The following is a 19,138-nucleotide window of genomic DNA, read 5'->3' as shown; positions in this document are numbered from 1 at the left end:
TATGGAAAGTTTGTAGAACTGAGAGCGCCATTTTGAGTTTTAGTGAGGGTGTAAATGGAAAGTTGAAAACGAGTTCTTTCACTAAAGTCCTCATTATTTTTTAATTTAATTAAAATATAATTTTTATGATAGTAAAATATCTATATATTACGTTAAAATGTGTGAAGTAGTAATCAGAATTAAGCTAAGCATAAATCATTCAAAAGTCATCACCGATCATTATGTCGATAAATTCCAGTCTAATCGAAATAAACTTAAGTCTCCTATCTCAATTTAGATTTCAGGTCCTTTTGTACAAATACGAGAAATAGAAGGACTGAGATAAAAACTTAACTCTTCTTATCTCTCATTCTTGGCTGAGCGACGCGTACTCCCTCTGTCAGGTACTTATTGTACGAATACACTAAAGAAAAGGACTGAGATGAAAAATTACCAGTATTTTGAGCTCCCCTTTTTACTTCACTGATAGCGAAGTGAAACCCCTCCCTGCCTTTCTTTAGCTCCCTTCCATTGACTGCAAATCCGATCCAACCTTTCCCCCTTCGATCGATCGCACGCTCTCGCGGCGTCGGCTCCAAGTTTAGTCGATATTCCCGCGATGGATCGGGCGTCGTTGTCGTCGCTGGGGCCAGAGATGTGTCCCTTCCCCATGGTCGGAGCGCCGCCGCCCCTGGGGCCCGTGATCCGGCGACTGGGCGGAGGCGCGCCGGCGGAGGAGTCAGCGGTGACGGATCAGAGCGGGAGGAACAGCAAGGGGAGGAGGAGGAAGAGGGATTCGGTTGCGTCGGACGATGAGTCCTCCAAGCTTGCCTCCACTAGCGGTGGCCAGGGCTTGGTACTTTTTCCACCATTTGTGTGATTTCTCGTGTAACTTGTTTGTTGGGGCTCCGATCTATCTCTCATTTGGTTCGATTGATGTTTGAATTGGTTGAAAGTTACGATCTTAGACCAATAGGAATAATGTCCTTCAAAAAATCTAGTTTTTAGTAACCTGCTGTGAATTTGATTGCCTGATCTTGGTTGCATAGTGATAGATGAGAAATACGTCTCTGCATGTATGTATTTACGATCATTCAAATATTGAACTCAAGTTCAAATTAGATTCTTGCTTATCGGTAACTTGCACTTGCTGTCCTTGTACGACAGATTAGCCACTAAGTTGCATGGTTCTTTAATTAGTTATCTCATTATTGTTCACCATTCTACATGTTTGAATTTTTTAATGTGTTATTTATGCACGAATCAGTATGATAAGAACAATATCCACTTGGATAAGCTTTAACTTTTTCCATGTTGTAGCCTCAGCTCTTGTCCTAAGTTTCTCAATTTTAGATGACTCTTTCTGTACATCTAGCTTTGATTGTTTGAGATTAGGTATATGACGTAACCTCGCAGTTGCTAGATTACTCCACAAAGTGTTAAATTTATTCAATTGCAGAAGTGAATTAGATGGAAAAGCTATTAGATTTGTGTTGACAACACGGCAGAAGAAACACAAATAATGGACAATTAGAGGAATCAAATGACTAGAAAAAGAAGTGGGCAAGCAAGGCCGTTCTAGAACAAAACACTCTTTTAACCTCAGTTATCATGGACATTTTAGAACAGAACACTCTTTTAATCTCAGTTGTCATGTAGATAAATCTCAGTAATCCCAGTGATCATCTGGACAGGCGGGCAGGTCCCCGTTTGACAGACTGATAGACACATTAAGATTACCCTAACAGGACTCTGTAGATGAAAGTAAACTGAAGAGATCTACAGAGAGATACAATTAGACTTACCAAATAGATTACTTAAATATTAACTAAACTTCGAATGGGACTCCCGTGGACAACCAGCTGAAATATTTAGACAACAGCTGGTCTATGATTCAACCACTATTATTAATCTTCCATGGAACTAAACCAAACAGTATACTTGACCACTATTTGCTGTAGGCGTCATTTCAAGAGCTTGCAAATAAATCTTTTAAACTGTTACCATCCAGCTCAAGACCTAGGGCATTGTACTTTTTCTTTCTTTTTTGGTTTTTCATTACTGTTTGAATCTTTTGTTCTTTGTAGATGGATAATGAAACTAAGTGTCTCAAGGCCATGCACACTAATGAGATTGGCAGTATTAAAACTGAGGTTGACGCATCTTCGGGCAACGGTAACAAGATAATTGATCAAAATCCTGGAACATCTGAGCCACCAAAGCATGATTACATCCATGTGAGGGCAAGAAGGGGTCAAGCAACAGACAGCCACAGCCTGGCTGAAAGAGTAAGTATGCTTCATGCTATGGCTATCTTATTGTGTTATGTTATAATCTCATCCTTGGAGTTTACATCAACACACCTCGAGGTTAATTTCTTTAAATGTTGACAGCTATGATGAGGACAGCACGGAGTTATTATCATGCTTGTTCTCACTAGAACATACATGACACATGAAATTAGACAAAACCAATTGCCCACATGTACCTGCTAGATTAGCACTGTTTAAATGTCAAGCACAGGATTCCAGGGTGTTATTTTGCCATAAAAATCACCATTCCAGCCATCATATAATTTAATTACATTTGTTGGTAGGCGAGGAGAGAAAAAATAAGTGAGCGAATGAAGATTCTCCAGGATTTGGTGCCAGGATGTAACAAGGTTTGCTGTTAAGATTTCCTTATATATTATTTTGCCAAAAAATATAGACTATGTGCTGCTTGATATCATACACTTGAGAAGAATTGCTTGGTTGGTGTTCTTTATTCTTAATACAGAACTATCACATAAGCAGGTAATTGGCAAAGCATCAATTCTGGATGAGATAATAAATTACATCCAAGCACTGCAGCACCAGGTTGAGGTATGCACATTCCACTGTTTGATACTGTCAATTGTCTAATTTTGTTATGAACCACTTAGGCCTTTAAATCTTATTTTGCAGTTTCTATCAATGAAGCTCGAAGCTGTCACTTCTCATGTTAATTCTGGCTTTGAATTCTTTCCTCATAAAGATGTAAGTTGAATAATGAAAAGGAAACAAAATTTAATAGCTTTTTTTGTAGTTTGTATGCATGATTGGTTTATGTTTTAGTTTGTGTGTATGGTTGATTATTTTTTGAAGTACCAGTAGATTACTGGTCTTCAGTGCTCATGGAAAAAACATTTCGGGACAGAGCTTCTGGTTAATTAACTGCATTTCGGGGCAATTGCTATATGCAATGATTGCATATGCAATTGCTAAACCTGGGTTAATTGTTCTGTGGAGGAATGCAGATTTCGTGGTTGGGTATTCCGTATCGTCAAACCATGTAGCATGGACATTGGTTTAGCTCATCACTGGTCATTTTGTCTCCATTTCCTATGGACCACCATCACAGGGGGCACATAATGTCATCATGTTTGGATCTAAGGATTTTTTGCACATCTGAAAATATATCCGATGACATGAAGCAATGTTTCAGTATGCTCTATGTTTGTCATTTGTGCAGTTTAGTTACCCTTCTTGTCTGAAATGCTGTGCCTGCCTTGCTTGTGGATGTGTCTGCCTTTTGTGTTACTCGGCATGTTAAATTTCACTGTTCTGCTCTAATCTCTTGCTTTGATTCACAAAATATAGCTAATACATGGCTTCTAAATTTCAGTTTGGTGCTCAGGCATACGATACTGCTTCTAGTTTACCATTCAGCTCACAGGCAGCAAGGGAATATGAGCAAGGTTCAGCAACAGAATGGCTTCATATGCAGGTTGGTGGTGCTTTAGAGAGAGTGACATAATTCCGGTACACCTCTTACATGGGCAATCAGTACATACAAGAATGAATCAAATCCATGGGTTTAGGTTATTCATCTCTCCTTCTGTTGATTTAAGCGAATTCCGAAATCCAACTGAAGGCATTATGCCAGTAAGGTGATGCATCAAAACAAAGTTTGAGTAGGTTCCATCGCGTAGAACTGGATGAGGTAATTTTACTTTTTGTTCATTCCCCTTTATGGGATTCTCCAGTGACTGTGTTATCATGTGAAATAGCTAGTGGATTGGTGACATCCCAAAGTAATTTTGTTTCCTGTTGCCAAGATTCTATGACAGTTAATAAGATGCCTGATCAATGCTTTCCATATCTCGTGTAGTCTCCTAGTTTTCTGGTGAAGTATCTTGATCTCTACTTCTTCCATTGTCATCCCATGTGAGCTAAATCAGTGTCGGATGCATGACAATGTTTCTATTTAGGTTATCATTTAAGATGGTTGGACTTAGAATACTTCAATTGCTAGTTGTGTTATGACCAGCAAATACATCTTGCAGCCAAGATTAAGTTTAATCTCTTTCTGAATCCTGACTCCTGTTACATTTATTGATGTTACTAACATAAGCATGGGAGCATTATTTTGATCTCATGAATTGACCAAGAGCCATACTGATGTTGCTCATGTCAGCATGATGCTTAATCAAGTAATAGGCACGGAAACCGAAAGTCAACTTGCTTAGAAATATTCACGTCCATTTGTTGACCGTAGTAGTTGACCTATGAAAACATGAGACCATGTTTTCTCCCACATTTGTACTTAAAGTGATCAAACAAACTACTCACTTGTTCTCGGTTTTAATCCTTTGTTATGCAATCATTCTGATCTTTGTAGATAAAATGATAATAATAACTTGCTCACTACTAATTCATCCTTGCTATGACCTCTCGCTTCAGATGGGCATCGTCGGGTCACCACCTCAGTTCCATCGTGTCCAGCTTCCGCTCCGTCACGTTGCCTCTGTCGCCCCTCTCTCTCGACTCTCCCAGCTTGTCTCCGTCCATACGACAGTGAACATTTTGGTGGGCACGACGGGTTGGAGATAAGGTGGGAGAGTTATGGGAGGGTGATGACAGAGACAGACGGGTTGAATTAAGACAGACGGCGTTCGACAATGCTCGCCCCAGAGAGATGACACACTGGTGAGAAGTACCAAAGAGTCTTCTTGGGTAGCCACCAGCAAATCGCTCAAAGCTAAATTCCGGCACGCAAACACCTATACCTATCTATTATTCTGAGCACTAGATACCAAAGTCAATCGGCGCCACCTACCACCAACTCCAACCACAATAATTGAATTGCTGTGACCACCTTCTTCACTATCCTGCAATACATCGGGAGGACTCGAATCCATTCCCCACCTTCTGCTCCCTTGGTCGGACGAAGAACAAGAAGACGAGGCGATTATGGCGAAGCCACCGACATCCAAGACGGCGGAGCTGGACACGACGCTATACGCCATCGGCTTCGAGATCGACGTCGTCTCCGCAGCTAGGGTCAACGGCCGGCTCACCGTCACCGAGAGCTGCTGCCAGGTGCGCGCGCCGCTGTCTCCGACTGCTGTTGTGCTTGATTTTGGATTTGTGATGGGGTTGGGAAGTGGTGGCAGCCGTTCAAGGTGCTCCACGGCGGCATATCGGCTCTGATAGCAGAGGCGCTGGCGAGCATCGGGGCGCACATCGCGTCCGGGTACCGGCGGGTGGCCGGGATCCAGCTCAGCATCAACCACCACCGCAGCGCCCGCGTCGGCGACCGCGTCTTCGCCGAGGCCACCCCGCTCCACGCCGGCAAAACGATTCAGGTCCTCCGCCTCCTCCCCCTCCCTCCTCCCTCTTCCCTCTTTCCCTCGTTGGAAAGGAAGACCCAACGACACCGTCATGGGACCCACATCAGTGTGCTAGCGGGAGCGTGACCCGCATGTCAATCACCACGCGGGTAGGTGTCGCGTAGACGAGCATACCGGGGACGGGTACGTGGAGGAAGCGAGCACGATTGCCTCTGCACCTGTCCCCAAACAGATGCTGAGAAATCGTGATCGTGGCTTCCACGTGGCGACATCTTAACGGCCGATAAAGGGTCGATTCATTCTTCCCATACCTTTGTGTGGTTAAAATGCCGTTGAGGAGTTGTGGCCTACCAATTTCGGGCGCCTGTTGCGGGGTCCATCTGTTACGCCAATCGCGAGGTCGGTTGGTAAGGCTAACCGTGAATCATAGGGAAAAATAATGATGGGTTCTTGTCGCTCCCGTATCCGTCCCAAACGATTAGCGTCTCCTATTTTTTGACCTTCGAGTATATATATACATATATACATGGATATGGTACACAAATCTTAGGAGCATCTCATATTTGAATAATGAAAATTAAGCATCAAAACCTTATGTGGCTTAAGATGTTGTAGTGTTTTCTTTAGGTATTGACTTGTATTCACATATATAACTGCAAATAATGTCTTATATATACACTAGATACTTAATAAACTATCCTGAAGGAAACACTTGCATATAAAACACACAAGTGCAGAGACAGTCCATTCTTAAATTGGTGCTAACTTAAGCCCTTGGAGATTTGGTATGGTAGCATTCCTGAGGTGAAGTTTCTGATTTTTTTAGGGTTATAGTTTTTCCATTGAAGGCTTCATTTATGTGTACTTCAGTTAGATAACATTAAAGACCTGATCTTGATTGTTGGCTATTATGATTAATCTGAATTTGTAGGATGCCATTTTTCAGTTTCTTTTTGAATATTCTTGAAAGTGTTTTTTATGTTACTGAAGTAAATTTCATGGCAATTTTGAAATGGGTGTGAACATACTTGTTTGATGTTTCGATTCAGGTGTGGGAGGTCCATCTATGGAAGATGGATCAGGCTGGCTCGGAAAAGGGGATCCTAACATCCTCATCAAGGATCACTCTTCTAGCAAACATGCCTGTGCCAGACAATGCAAAAGATGCAGGAGAACCCTTGAAGAAGTATGCCAGGCTATAAGCTCCAGCTGCATGTACAAGTTGTCACCAATGGATGCAAACCCTACTGCAACTGTAGTTTCAGTTTCAGTCTGCTATTCAGGTGTCCTCACTCCAGGCTACTTCATACATGCAACCACAAAAATGACATCTAAGATGTATTATGGACATTAATGATATCCCAATGCTAAATAAATGACCTTATTACTTGTTGTATTTATTGTTAATTGTCATGCAGTCTTTGATCTCACAGATCTGTCAGGTTCTTCCATTCATTCATTCAGATTTGCAGGAAGGCTACAGGCAAAGCAAACTGCCTGTCCGATTGTGTCCAATAATTGCAGAGCTTGCGGCCTCAATCTCGCGGAGTATTGATATGGGTTTTGATCCTATCCAACGCTATGTTTTCTTGGCACAGTCCGTCCTCCTATCCTAACCGTCCATTGGTAAGAGGCCCCTGTTGCGATCATGGTCGTTGAACGACCGTCGGTGGAATGCTTGGAGGTGATCCTAGTCGATCCCGATAAAGCTCCCGCAATTCCCGAAAAGTCAACGGCCAGCGTTCTATCCGAGAGAAGGCGAGTCAACGACCATTTCGCGCCGTCCCTAAAGGAGGTCGATGCGACGGGGTAAATTGGTGAACTCCGGCCCGACTTAGGTAGCTAATCTTACGCGCTTCATCCGTCTGCTGAGGATTTCCTGTTTGTTGTAAGAACACGGTATCGTCTTGTTTGTCCTCGTTCCCGGTGGGCCCGTTCACGTGTTGTGAGAGCAAAAATTCTGGGCTGTGTCCGGTGCGAGACAGCATGATGGCTAACCTTTTCGGCTTTGTACTCGTTCTCGCCAAGCAATAAATGAACGCGAGTTCGCGGCCTCCATCGATCTCCGTCGTCTGGAATTGAAATCGATGAATTGATCGGTTTCGATTTCAGAAGTTGGATACAAGGCATTCGGATTTGTTGATGGAGTTCTTCGCCCGGGCGAAGGCGGTGCGGCTGCGGAGCCACCACGACAAGTACCTGGTGGCGGACGAGGACGAGGAGCACGTGACGCAGGACCGAGACGGCACCTCCCGCGGCGTCCGGTGGACGGTGGAGCGCGTCGACAGCGTCCCCCACGTGCTCCGCCTCCGCAGCTGCTACGGCCGCTACCTCACCGCCTCCAACGAGCCCTTCCTCCTCGGCGTCACCGGCAAGAAGGTCTCACAGACCCTCCCCGCTCGCCTCGACTCCTCCCTCGAGTGGGAGCCCCTCCGTGAGGGATCCCAGGTCAAGCTCAAGACCCGCTACGGCAACTATCTCCGCGGCAACGGCGGCCTCCCCCCGTGGCGCAACTCCGTCACCCACGACGTCCCCCACCGCACCTCCACCCAGGATTGGATCCTATGGGACGTTGACGTCGTCGAGATCCTGCCCCAGCCTGCCCGCATACCCAACCAGCACGTCAGTGCATCTTCTGCCGTCTCCTCCTCGTCGGCCTCTTCCTCCAGATTGTCCAGTCTAGAGGTCGATTTGCTGCTTTGCTATTCTTTTAATTTGATGAATCTATGCAGATATTCGTCCTTTCTTATGGTGATTATGATGTCATCGAATTGTTTGCATTTGTGATCGACAAGATGTTATTAAATTGCTTCCTTCTTTATTTATTGGTCAAAAGTAGAGCATCCTTGCTTATTGTGATTGTGATGTTCTCAAAGTATTTGCATCTGTGATGGAAGTGAGATTTTTCACTTTGCATCTGGATTGAAAAGATTCGCTTTTATCTATTTATTGATTGATGCGGAACATGCTTTTCGTTGTGATTGTGATGTTCTCGTATTGTTCAGACTTCAGAGTAGTGATGAAAATGTGATTTTTAATTTACTTCCAAACTAAAAAAATTGGCCCTTTCTTTTTGTTCATTAATATAGAGCTTTCTTTTTGTTGTGGCCATGATGTTCTTGAATTGTTCAAATTAGTGTTCAAAATGATATCTCTATTTTCCTCCCAAATTTCCTGTGGTTCTCTTTCTCTAGATCTAAATTTACAGAATCCATTGTCAAAAGTCATGATGTCTAGTTCTTGAAAGTGTTACCGAATCTGCATGTCTTGCTATTTCTTAAATGTATTTATTGATCTAATATTTCCTAAATGTTAACTGCTCCAGGAATCATCCATTGTCTTGTTTTAGATCTCAAATTTACTATTTTAATGCAATGCCTGCTATTTAGATGTTAAACTAGCTTGTTTCTTTTTGTTGTTTTGATTATCCTAATTATTTTAGTGCTTCAAGAGTCAAGTGCCTGCACTAATCATACTGATAGATTAGTGCTTGCTTTTGAAACCCCAAGCATAAAACTTGAAATTCCTTCCTTCTGCAGTCATCAGATTCTTTTTCTGGTCCGCTGCACAAGGTGGAAGGTCGCAGTATCTACTTCACTGTCGCAGATGATAATGGAAATGTGGATGACAGTGTTGAGTGGCCTCATGTGACTTTCATTGGGACAAGCGTACCTGAAGTGACACAGAAGTTGAAAGAGGAAACAAAGCTTGATGACATAATTGTGTGCACCCGGAATCCATTGAACCAGCACCTGATTCCTCTTTATCTGCACTTACCACCAAACAACACGACAATGCGGCTTGTTGTGGTCGATGGCAATTCAAAAGGTGAGTTTGTCGAATTTTCGAGTTGTACTGCATTAAGCTGCACTTTTATGTTATGCATATTTTATTTAGTTTTCCTTGCTCAGTTAATCTGTGCTCACAGTGGATTTGCAAGCTTGTTAGATTGTTAATTGCTAATGCATCAGGCACACCTTTTATGCCCCAGGAATTGTTTTATATCCTACAAAAAGATTATTTAGGCTCTTCATGTGTCGCTGCAGTTTCTTTTGATATGATGAAGTTCATTTGATAGGGACCTTTTTCTTGCTTGATATTAATAACTAGAAATATTTTTTCCGATGTTAGAATTTCTGTATTTGTTTTCATGAGGACCAGAGTAAATTTTGTTCATCACCCATAAATGACACAGTTGTCAAATTTGTTGATTAACTTGTGTCTGGTTGTTGAAATATCATATCCGATTGATCAGTAGTTATGGATGGTAGATCATGCTTAGACATTATCCTTGCCTGATCGCACTTTTTGCAGCCTGTGGTGGATATAAGGCAGATATATGGGGAGCGATTGTATAATCTTAAATGTCGTACTTGGATTTGGACTGCTTCAAACCAGCCAGAAAAATAACTATCGTTCAAAGGATGAAAGAAATACACATTTGGTCTATTCCTTTCTTTTTTTGTTATTTGTTAAGGATGGGGTAATTAACTTCTCAATTTATTATTCCGAAGGAAGGTTCATAGGAAAAGAATACAAGGGTGATGAAGTCAAATCCTAACATCCACATGAAGATCTTTGATGAACTCCCACCAAGACTAAAGTGAAAAAGGAAAAACTCCCCAAATGAATGACAATGAGCTACAACTTCATATATGCAGTAATTCCCACTTAGGTTTCTTTAGCAGTTCTTCCTTGGGTTGAGCGGAACAACATGTCAGTTCAATCCTACCCCTTTAGGTATAAATGTTACAGGTTATCAGTGTCATACCCATGAAAAATGTTTTTCGAAACACCATTCTTCATCAACAGATGGTACTTGCTTGTGTTTCTATATTGGTGCTTTTGGATCATTATGTCCAACATTTATGATAGGTATGCTCCTGGCAGTAAATATGGATCTTTCTTTGGAAATCTGATGGTCAAATCATGCATGTTGATGGTCAATTTCCTTTCTGTGATTCAACATTTTTATGTAAGGACGCTCGATTGAATTTGCAAACTTAAGAGGACATTGTAATTCTAGTTTTTGAACAAAATGATGTTGGGGTTTGCAAAATGACAATGTTTTTTTCTTGTTACTTGTAGTATACATATGCAGTCGATCATGCTATTCTATTTCTCTAAGAATAAGACTCTCTTAATAAACAACAAATAGTATAAATTTTTTGTATACCAATTTTTCTATGAATTTGGTTTCTGCGTGCATGTACGTGGCTTTTGCCTCACCCGGCATCTGTGATAATTATCTTTCAGAGTTCAGTGATCCAATGCCCTTTCCAATTTTTCCATTAATCATTGTAATTCTACCTTTTTTAGCTTTTCTAAATATATGTGGTGTAACCATTTACTTGTATTGTTAAGCGAGTACAGATCTACAGTGAAATTTATGTACATAGCTTCACCGATCAGTTCCATACCTGAACATCTGGCAGACGTTGGCACCCTTTACATTAACCAAGATCCAGATTCTATGCCTGGTGGTGTCTATCGAAGTAATATCATTTTTAATTCAGGAGCCTATTATGACCTCTATGCCTCATGCTCTGTTTGAAATAATGTTAATTCTAGAATTACAAGCTCTTTTTGTCCTAAAAATACTGTAGCCATCACATAATGTTTTTTTTTACTGATAAGCACCGCATATCCCACTTGATAATCAAATTGAACCCACAAAGTCTTGAATGGCTTTTTTGCTTTACAAATTACGTATCAAGCAGTTTGGCTACAAGATCAAGTCTAGAGTACACTGAGATGCATACTTGTTGCTCGCTCATTTCTCACTTGAAGACTGTTCTTTTTTATTTCTCTATTAATTATCTCAGATCTTGTGCAAAAAAAGAACATGTTAATAAATCAGCTCAGTTCCTTCGGATACATAGAGTAACTAACATTTTCTGCATTTTCTGTTATTGCTGCACAGTGCATAGCCTTAATAACATACAGTTTTACGATTCTTAATGACTTCCATTGCTTATATACTCACAGTTTGGAATCTTGTAATCGCCTCATTGTTGTCCTCTGTTTGGTTTAGCTAAATACTGCTAAAATGCTATGATATTATCTTTTGTTGGCAATAGACTTACCGTTTATGGTGCCCTCTAATAATGATTTTGCTCTAACCTTTTCAGCTGCGAAAAAGTTCAGCATTTAAAGGATGAACTCGAGACATGTTGGTGATTGTATTCAACTCCAGGCACATAGTAAATACATTTCATTTTAATTTTTATTCTTGTTGAGCTGGTATGAATATTGGTAGCAGTCTTTGTTCCCTTGTGCTTGGAAAGTTGCTAAAGAGGACTTATAGAGGTTTGGCACATCCATTAACAATGCTCTTTTCAATTTAGCTGGAGGCGTAATGAATGTCGTTGCTGTTGATGTAATAATAATTATCTCAGGGCAGAGCGACTCTTTTGAATTGTATTTGATGAAGGTTTGGGAAGAAATCGATGACAACTCTCGAGGTTTGGTGTTTCATGGAAACGAGGAGTTGATCTTTCCTTCTTGTTTGGCACAGAATGCTACCACACTTGTCTTGTTATGAAGCTACCTTATGGTATTTGGACATAGCTACATGAATATTTTCCATTCTTGGAACTTTTCTTGAGGGCAATACTAATTGCCATCCATCATTATCTTTACTCTTACGTCTTTTTCAAAATTTCTAGCTTCTCTACTTTTCTATTTGCCGAAAAGATTCTTTTAAACATCATCATCTCTCTCTCTCTCTCTCTCTCTCTCTCTCTCTCTCTCAATATATATATATATATATATAAGATTTAAGTTTTCATGTTTTTTTTTGTGAACTATCTTTTTTTTTTCTCGTAAAACATATCTTATTTTTAAAAAAATAAGATTATCCTTGATCTCGTCATAATTGCCTTCATCGTATCACGATCGATATCACTTTTATTCCATTTTTGTTAGTGTGATCGTTATCACTTTCATTCCATTCCTTTTTTTTGTTAGGTTTTTCCTCTGATAAGGAACGAGGGATACATAAGAAAGAAAGGTTAAAGGTTTGACGATCGATGTGAAAGAAAAGAATAGACAACCATGATCTGATCAAAAATGACCATAATAAGGTGGAGACTAAGGGTAAAATGATAAAAATAACTCAAAAAGAATATTCAATGAGAATAAATTAAAAAAACTAAAAAAATAAAAAAAATTAAAAAATTAAAGATTACTATATATATTTATTTATATAAACCGCACGCTAGGGACAGGGATTGAGACCGCTCGTCGCCGCAGCCTACTCTAATATAATCCCGCCGTCTCCTTCCTGTTCCTCTTCTTCCTCCAATATGATTACTTTTCTCCTCTTCAACATGACTATATGAACATCATCATCATAGATATAAACATATGATGATCCAACTATGGATTTCCTTGCTTCAAAGTTCAAATGATTTCATCAAACCATATTATTTCTAGTAATATATCCAGTTCTACAAATAAAAAATTTATAGGATCCAGCTAACAACGAAGAGTCAATAAAGATTGATCAACTGGGAAATTTATCCACAACCGTCACAACGAAATGTTAAATGAGGCATGTATACGATTGCAGCAAAATGACAACCAAAATCGCATGTTCAATTTTAAAGATCACAGATTCTCAACAAATACGATTCCCGACGAGTACACAAACTGCTTGAGAAACATTTGGAAGGAATAAACTTTGGAAGAGAGCATGTACTCACTCTACCGAAACTAAATTTTCTCCAGTGCTAGGATACCGTCTATGTAGACTTCACAAAATTCAGCGAATAGCTAATCCTTGCATTCCTTGTAGTCCTTCAGATATCTTGTTAGCTTGAATTGTGCTAATCCCATTGGCAATATTACGCTGCAACAGCAGTGAGTGGCAGTAAGTAAATAAAAAATGTTTCCTAACTCTATTTGAAAGGAGAAAAACACAGCTCAAACAAAATCGCCACTGTAAAAGTGTGAACGGGCACCTAATGCCCTAAAAATAATACACTACTGTTCAATCATTTAAGATTATACTCGTATAAGGGTACAGAGAAAAGCAAAGAAACTCACCCTCCAAGCACCAAGCTTCAAACGGAGATTTTCCCATTGTGACAGCCCAAATACTCTCTCTGTATGTCGGCTGCATATTAGACAAAAGAAAGGAACCTGTTTCAGTGCTTTAAATTTTACAATATCAACAATTGCAACGTGACTTTATTCCACCATTTCCGAGAATGTCTTAAAATAAGTTTCATTAGATGTAAACCTGACAATCACAACTTGGTTCAATTGATCCATCTTGCAGTCTAATTGTTTCGATGTGATTGCTTTGACAACCCAGTATTCTACCTCGTCATCAGTGATCTGCAGTAAGTAATTGCAACCCCTCAGAACAGCAGTTATTAAGCACTGTGCAAGTATAACAGGTGAGACAAAAAGTTTGATTACCCGAAGTGTGTCCCTGATAAGAGAATATGGGATTTCCCCAGACTCATGGGAACTGAGATCCAGCAACGACATTAACCTCATTTTAGTTATGCAGTCTTCATGAACTAGCCCTGCAGAACAGAAACTGTGAGATAAAGACTCCACAATGCACCCTGACTAAACATGTTCAACATACCATAGCTTTTCAACAAAGTTGAATTCGCAGCATGGAAATCAAAGTAGGCATCGAGCCTTTGGGTGACAAAGATCTTCAAGAGCTGGTAGACCAATGCATACTTCCCATCTTTTTCTAGTTGTGCAACAGCAGGCATATCAAACAAATCACACTGCAAGAACATCACATATTGAGAATAAATTGCATCTACTAGCAAAACAAGATATATACATAAAAATTGGTTAACATCCTCTTTCAAAATGAACAAGGGATTAGGTACTTTTGGAATAACAGAAAATTTTCCCTGATATACTTTTCGGAGCAACAGTTGTGCAACATAAAAAAACATGCAAGATCAATTATTGACCTTAAAACTAACAATTTTATGTCACCGCAGCCAATTGATTTTATTGATCTCAATAACCTATTTAAGCTATTGCTGTTTCCAATAATCTTGAAGCAGTTGAAAATTTAATTTTCACTATAATCAGTAGGTAGGCATATAAACCACTTATCCTTAATTTTTTTTTTATTTAGCGGACAAAAAAGGGACAGTAAAACAGAATTTTCAAGATTTGCCAATATCTTGTCTATGCATAACCCATGTCCATTCATAAGTCAAGGTGAATGAATCTAAATGTGATCTAGGATGGCATTACATTAGAACGATAGCAATTCACAGTTTCTTTCCTATCTACATAACTAGGAAGTAACTAAGGTGAAGAACTTAAAATAAAAGCCTATCCAGATGCTTTCCCTTCCCTCAGAGACCTGGCTCTCAATAAGTTTAGGGACCTACTACAACACAGCATAGCATAAAAAAGGTACTATTTGAAAAAAGAATATTAGCAATGAATTGAAAGGTTTAGTATAAGAGACAAAGCAAATGTGAAGGGTCAAAGTCAATCAAATTAGGAGATGCCTTGATACAGGAACTTAAAAAACATTAATAGAAAGGGCAAAAAAGAGAAAACAACAGATATCGATTCTATCATACATTAACATGATGACTAGATGTGGAAGTCAGTTGAGTTTTTGCAAATGTCGTTTATAGCTGATATAGCTTGGATATGACAATACTTTAATGGCATAGGCATAAAAGTATTTGGGTCCCAAGTTGTGACCAAAACCATGTTGCATTTGGTTGCAGCTAACATGATATATATTAGCGTATGAGATCAAAACTGAAGTGTAACAGCAGTTGATATGAAGTGTGCATCAAAAGAAAAAATATATATATCTAGGGAATGGATTATTTGAGCAACTTGAATTGGTTGAAGAATCAATTTATTTTTCACTACACTTTGGGGTCGGGCGTCCAGCGAAAAAAGCCCAACTGATATTTCAACGTTGGCCTATAGTCTCAACCAATAATAGCATACTGATTGCAGACCAGCATGTAACATTCCTGCAGTATATGTCATACAAAGCACTATACTTAGGGTAACGACAATAGATTAGCAAAACCAGAATCAGGTGAGAAGATTATTGGCAGTAGATCAGCATAGAAGATGCCATAAATATCTTGATGGTGCTAAAGCAGACACCACGGGCAAGATAAATGGGTGACAAACCACAAGGTCTAGCTCCCATGCAAAGAAGCTTAGACGGAGAGTCTATTGTAGCTTGAGCATGTGATGTGAAGAATCTATATCAAGGTGGAGGCACAGGACAGAAAAGGCACAAGGAATATGGTTGTACTAACATGCACCTCATGTTATGATACTGGTTATGCACAAACACGTAGCCAACAAATTGCATACCACCTGACAGGAGTGAGAGTTCACAAATATGGCATTTGTGTTCTCAAGCCCACCTATCACAGCCACTCTTCAAAGTCAAAATTGTCCATTTAAAAATCGACTAAGATCAGGCCGATGTGAATCTTTACTGGGTCAGCTTGGTTTGGTTTTGGGTCAATTATGTTCTCCACAAGCAGGATCCCATTCCTATGTACTAACCATTATGACCTAAAGTGTGGAATTAAGTTAAAAAAATAATATATATATATATGTATTTTTTTTTTTTCTGTTAGCATCAGATATCAAAATGAAAAATGGAAATGTTTAAAATCATGGTAGGAACCCTATCGACAAAAGCCGAACTCTTGGTTAGCTGTGTTAAGACACTCATAAAAGAAGAACCCTAATAAGATCAAAATATGGTGATAATCAAAGGTGAATGAGGTCATTCACAGGCAGGTACAAGATTGATGATTAGGATCATGTTGGTGTCTTCTTGGCAGTTTTTGTGGGATTCTAGATCCTTATCCTTTAGCAAAAAATGTGTAAAGGTTGAAGAAATTATCGTTTTAAGGACGAATTCCTTTATTTTACCATTTCGTTGGTTTTAGTATCTCTTAAAAGACTTGAATATTCAAACCTTCATTTTGAATGCACTACTAAGACCACACTTCTGATGTACCTGAAATATATCAGGAGACTTGACAAATTCTATGATGGCTTGAACAGCTTCTTCTTTGGCTTCATTCATTGTGTAAGCATCCTCACCCGCACCAGAAAAAGTGGCTAAATACCTTGTCAAAAAGGCAAAAGAATCTTTTGCCATGCTGCATGTCATGAAAAATGGAGCATTATGAAAACTGAGGATCAAAGATATGGATGAGAAAAACAATTGGCATTTTATTCTGCACCTCTTGTTATCCTTCAAAATGTTTGAGATGCTACGAAAGAGTTCCCTCTGATCTATTTTTCCAATATTCCATTCTTGTAAGAAGCTGTCAATATTCTTAAATGAAGGAATGATGCTTTCAGCAACTTTCCCACTGGCTACCAAATCAAGCGCCTTTTTATAAACAAAGAACCTGCTATATGGGTTCTCTAGAAGGTTGTAGAGGTTGAATAGACTGCTTCAAACAAGTGGACAAGTAAGGGAGAGTGATACAACAACATAAAGCCCTAAATAAAACAAAGTGAAGAAAGCCTCACATCTTAAGTCGCAAAGCAGGTCTATCAGTTGGTTGTTGTACAACTTTTGAGGATATTAATTTCGCCATCTCCAATGCTTCATCAGGAGTATTTGCTCTTGTGACAAGGTTGCAAGTAACAGTAAAGATACACTCAAGATCTGCAACAAGAAAACAAGTGGAATGGTTTTATTCCTCACCATAAAATCAAAGGCAAAACCTGAATAGCTACCAAGATGATTGAAGAACTCTAGCACCAGTGCTTTGCCTATGCTACTGCATAAGCCAAGCATAATCTTTCTTTAAGAATTTGCCAAGGATGGTCTTAACACTAGTATATAGCAAGATACTGAAAAAAGCTTAAAAAATGTCCTGATAAAGCTTTTTACATATCAGAATAAAACAAATACCAGTGAAGAAGATAAGGAAGCAAGATTCTGCATGGAAAATTATGAATTCGTAATCAACACTATGTTATTTTCTTAGATATTTTAATCATTAGAGTTTCATTCTCAAGAATGTATCGAGTGTTTAAACAGTGAGGATGCGACAAGGAAGAAATAACAAATTTCAAAATTCAGAATTTAAAAGTTATTCTTCACAGTGAGTATGATATATGTGTGTGTATATATATACACACACACACACATATTCTCTCTCTCTCTCTCTCTCTCTCTCTATATATATATATATATATATCTCTCTCTCTCTCTATCTCTATATATATATATATATATATATATATATATATAGAGAGAGAGAGAGAGAGAGAGAGAGAAGGTGAAACTGTAAAACAATTAGTAGCAAACTCTAAATTAACAGTAAGTGTGATTTGCTGATAAGTCTAGGTCAGTTAAAATATGAACAATTTTAAAAGATCCATAAAATCTGTTTTCAGATAATTTGATAAAACAGAAGAGGCTTTTAAGTGATGCTTCAAGAGTTCCCTTACCATAATAAAGCAAAACTATCAGGTCCTAAGATGGAGCATTGCACTAACAAAGTAAATAAATAAATAATTACATGGAGAAAGAAAAGACTCAAGGTCAAGAGTCCAACATGTTTGGCAAAGAACTAATTGTTCACCATTTATTTGATTGTAATTTCATACTAAAACGTGATCAAAAGCCAAAGACATTGAACAGATCTGCCAGCCATCAAATCATTCTTACAATCATCAGCAAAGCAAGTTGCAATTGTACCTTTCTCTGACACTCGAGATGTTATCAAGTCGGCCGAAGTTAGGATTAAAGAAACCAAATCCAGCCACCTACTTCTAAACATGAATTCTTCTGCTTCCATACATAATTCACTCACCTGAGTTTCGGCAACCTATCAAGAACAATATGAAACAAACTATCAAATCAAAATTCCTGAACTAGCAAAATGGAACAAGAATCACAGAGCCTGTATACAACACATAAAAATCCACTTGGAACACTTCATAAAAAACGGAAAGTATATGAACTCCAGAAAAAAAAAACTCATTTTCAACAGAATTTGTTCAAGCACAAGGATTAACGTTGTTATCTTTACGTTATTCATCACAAATAAAGTACCTTTCTTTTTCAGAAACCAAAAACGAGATTGGAACGCGAACAATACGTGCAAGAATGATGCCATTCTGATCCATTACTTAAAGCAGAGATCCAACCGGTCACCAAATTAGATCCGGAAAGCATATCATAATTATCGAAAAACGAATGAGCAAAACCCCCCCAGTAGGTGTAAATCTTCTTTACCTCCGGCCCCGCATCGGCCCAGGAGAGCTCGGCAGTAAACCGGATCACGGCGAGCGCTGGATCCTCCTCCGAAGTGGCCACAACAGCCGACATATCGGAAAGCGGGCGACAAGGAGGAGGCGGAGAAGGGGGGCGGGTTCGGGGTCGACACAAGCACTGGGCTCGAAGAGCAAACGGCCGCAAAACCCTAATCAAACGTCCATCGAGCCGATAAAGAGGAGTGGATGAACCGACGGTGGACCGGATGCGGCGAACCAAACGTCACGATTGGGCCGGATTGGGCCGGAGTGGGATCACAAACGCATCGAGTTCCGTCC

General features: G+C 39.5%; 4 protein-coding genes across 6 annotated transcripts; 3 read left to right on the top strand and 1 right to left on the bottom strand.

Annotated features, from left to right (window-relative positions):
• The first annotated feature begins 475 nt into the window (after positions 1–475).
• On the top strand, positions 476–4,832 carry LOC135582947 (transcription factor BHLH089-like). Of its 3 annotated transcripts, XM_065168365.1 has the most exons (7): positions 476–835; positions 2,067–2,267; positions 2,576–2,641; positions 2,775–2,843; positions 2,925–2,996; positions 3,625–3,726; positions 4,683–4,832. In XM_065168365.1, the coding sequence occupies exons 1-7, from the start codon at positions 599–601 to the stop codon at positions 4,830–4,832; spliced, it is 897 nt and encodes a 298-aa protein (XP_065024437.1). In that variant the 5' UTR covers positions 476–598. The 3 variants fall into 3 exon arrangements, with proteins under 3 accessions (XP_065024437.1, XP_065024438.1, XP_065024439.1); XM_065168366.1 differs by lacking the exon at positions 2,576–2,641; XM_065168367.1 differs by lacking the exon at positions 4,683–4,832 and having other exon boundaries at positions 3,625–4,100.
• Positions 4,833–5,184: 352 nt separating this feature from the next.
• Positions 5,185–6,972, top strand: LOC135649698 (1,4-dihydroxy-2-naphthoyl-CoA thioesterase 1-like). Its single transcript, XM_065168371.1, has 3 exons — positions 5,185–5,321; positions 5,396–5,587; positions 6,622–6,972. Exons 1-3 carry the CDS (start codon positions 5,193–5,195, stop codon positions 6,772–6,774), a joined length of 474 nt encoding a protein of 157 aa, XP_065024443.1. The 5' UTR covers positions 5,185–5,192; the 3' UTR covers positions 6,775–6,972.
• Positions 6,973–7,110: 138 nt separating this feature from the next.
• Positions 7,111–12,049, top strand: LOC103997596 (uncharacterized). The gene is made up of 3 exons (XM_009418870.3): positions 7,111–8,257; positions 9,112–9,400; positions 11,704–12,049. The coding sequence occupies exons 1-3, from the start codon at positions 7,715–7,717 to the stop codon at positions 11,724–11,726; spliced, it is 855 nt and encodes a 284-aa protein (XP_009417145.2). The 5' UTR covers positions 7,111–7,714; the 3' UTR covers positions 11,727–12,049.
• Positions 12,050–13,052: 1,003 nt separating this feature from the next.
• On the bottom strand, positions 13,053–19,017 carry LOC103997594 (uncharacterized). Its single transcript, XM_009418869.3, has 10 exons — positions 18,822–19,017; positions 18,282–18,411; positions 17,102–17,240; positions 16,807–17,019; positions 16,578–16,722; positions 14,175–14,325; positions 14,000–14,109; positions 13,818–13,915; positions 13,622–13,691; positions 13,053–13,424 (listed from the first exon to the last, which is right to left on the bottom strand). Exons 1-10 carry the CDS (start codon positions 18,912–18,914, stop codon positions 13,338–13,340), a joined length of 1,236 nt encoding a protein of 411 aa, XP_009417144.1. The 5' UTR covers positions 18,915–19,017; the 3' UTR covers positions 13,053–13,337.
• Between the last annotated feature and the right edge of the window lie 121 nt (positions 19,018–19,138).

The sequence above is a fragment of the Musa acuminata genome, chromosome BXJ3-9, assembly GCF_036884655.1.
Source record: "Musa acuminata AAA Group cultivar baxijiao chromosome BXJ3-9, Cavendish_Baxijiao_AAA, whole genome shotgun sequence".
Classification (NCBI taxonomy): Eukaryota; Viridiplantae; Streptophyta; class Magnoliopsida; order Zingiberales; family Musaceae; genus Musa; species Musa acuminata.
The sequence above is the reverse complement of the archived record's forward strand: the minus strand, read 5'-3'. Positions and strand labels throughout refer to the sequence as shown.

Excerpts from the sequence above, each read along its gene's own strand:
- LOC103997596 (XM_009418870.3), top strand. The coding sequence starts at position 7,715 with ATGGAGTTCTTCGCCCGGGCGAAGGCGGTGCGGCTGCGGAGCCACCAC. Across the intron at positions 8,258-9,111 it reads CCAGATTGTCCAGTCTAGAG|TCATCAGATTCTTTTTCTGG; the intron begins GTCGATTTGCTG and ends TTCCTTCTGCAG. Across the intron at positions 9,401-11,703 it reads GGTCGATGGCAATTCAAAAG|CTGCGAAAAAGTTCAGCATT; the intron begins GTGAGTTTGTCG and ends TAACCTTTTCAG.
- LOC135582947 (XM_065168365.1), top strand. The coding sequence starts at position 599 with ATGGATCGGGCGTCGTTGTCGTCGCTGGGGCCAGAGATGTGTCCCTTC. Across the intron at positions 836-2,066 it reads CTAGCGGTGGCCAGGGCTTG|ATGGATAATGAAACTAAGTG; the intron begins GTACTTTTTCCA and ends TGTTCTTTGTAG. Across the intron at positions 2,642-2,774 it reads TGGTGCCAGGATGTAACAAG|GTAATTGGCAAAGCATCAAT; the intron begins GTTTGCTGTTAA and ends TCACATAAGCAG.
- LOC103997594 (XM_009418869.3), bottom strand. The coding sequence starts at position 18,914 with ATGTCGGCTGTTGTGGCCACTTCGGAGGAGGATCCAGCGCTCGCCGTG. Across the intron at positions 17,241-18,281 it reads ATCTCGAGTGTCAGAGAAAG|ATCTTGAGTGTATCTTTACT; the intron begins GTACAATTGCAA and ends TTCTTGTTGCAG. Across the intron at positions 13,692-13,817 it reads AACCAAGTTGTGATTGTCAG|CCGACATACAGAGAGAGTAT; the intron begins GTTTACATCTAA and ends TCTAATATGCAG.
- LOC135649698 (XM_065168371.1), top strand. The coding sequence starts at position 5,193 with ATGGCGAAGCCACCGACATCCAAGACGGCGGAGCTGGACACGACGCTA. Across the intron at positions 5,322-5,395 it reads TCACCGAGAGCTGCTGCCAG|CCGTTCAAGGTGCTCCACGG; the intron begins GTGCGCGCGCCG and ends AAGTGGTGGCAG. Across the intron at positions 5,588-6,621 it reads ACGCCGGCAAAACGATTCAG|GTGTGGGAGGTCCATCTATG; the intron begins GTCCTCCGCCTC and ends GTTTCGATTCAG.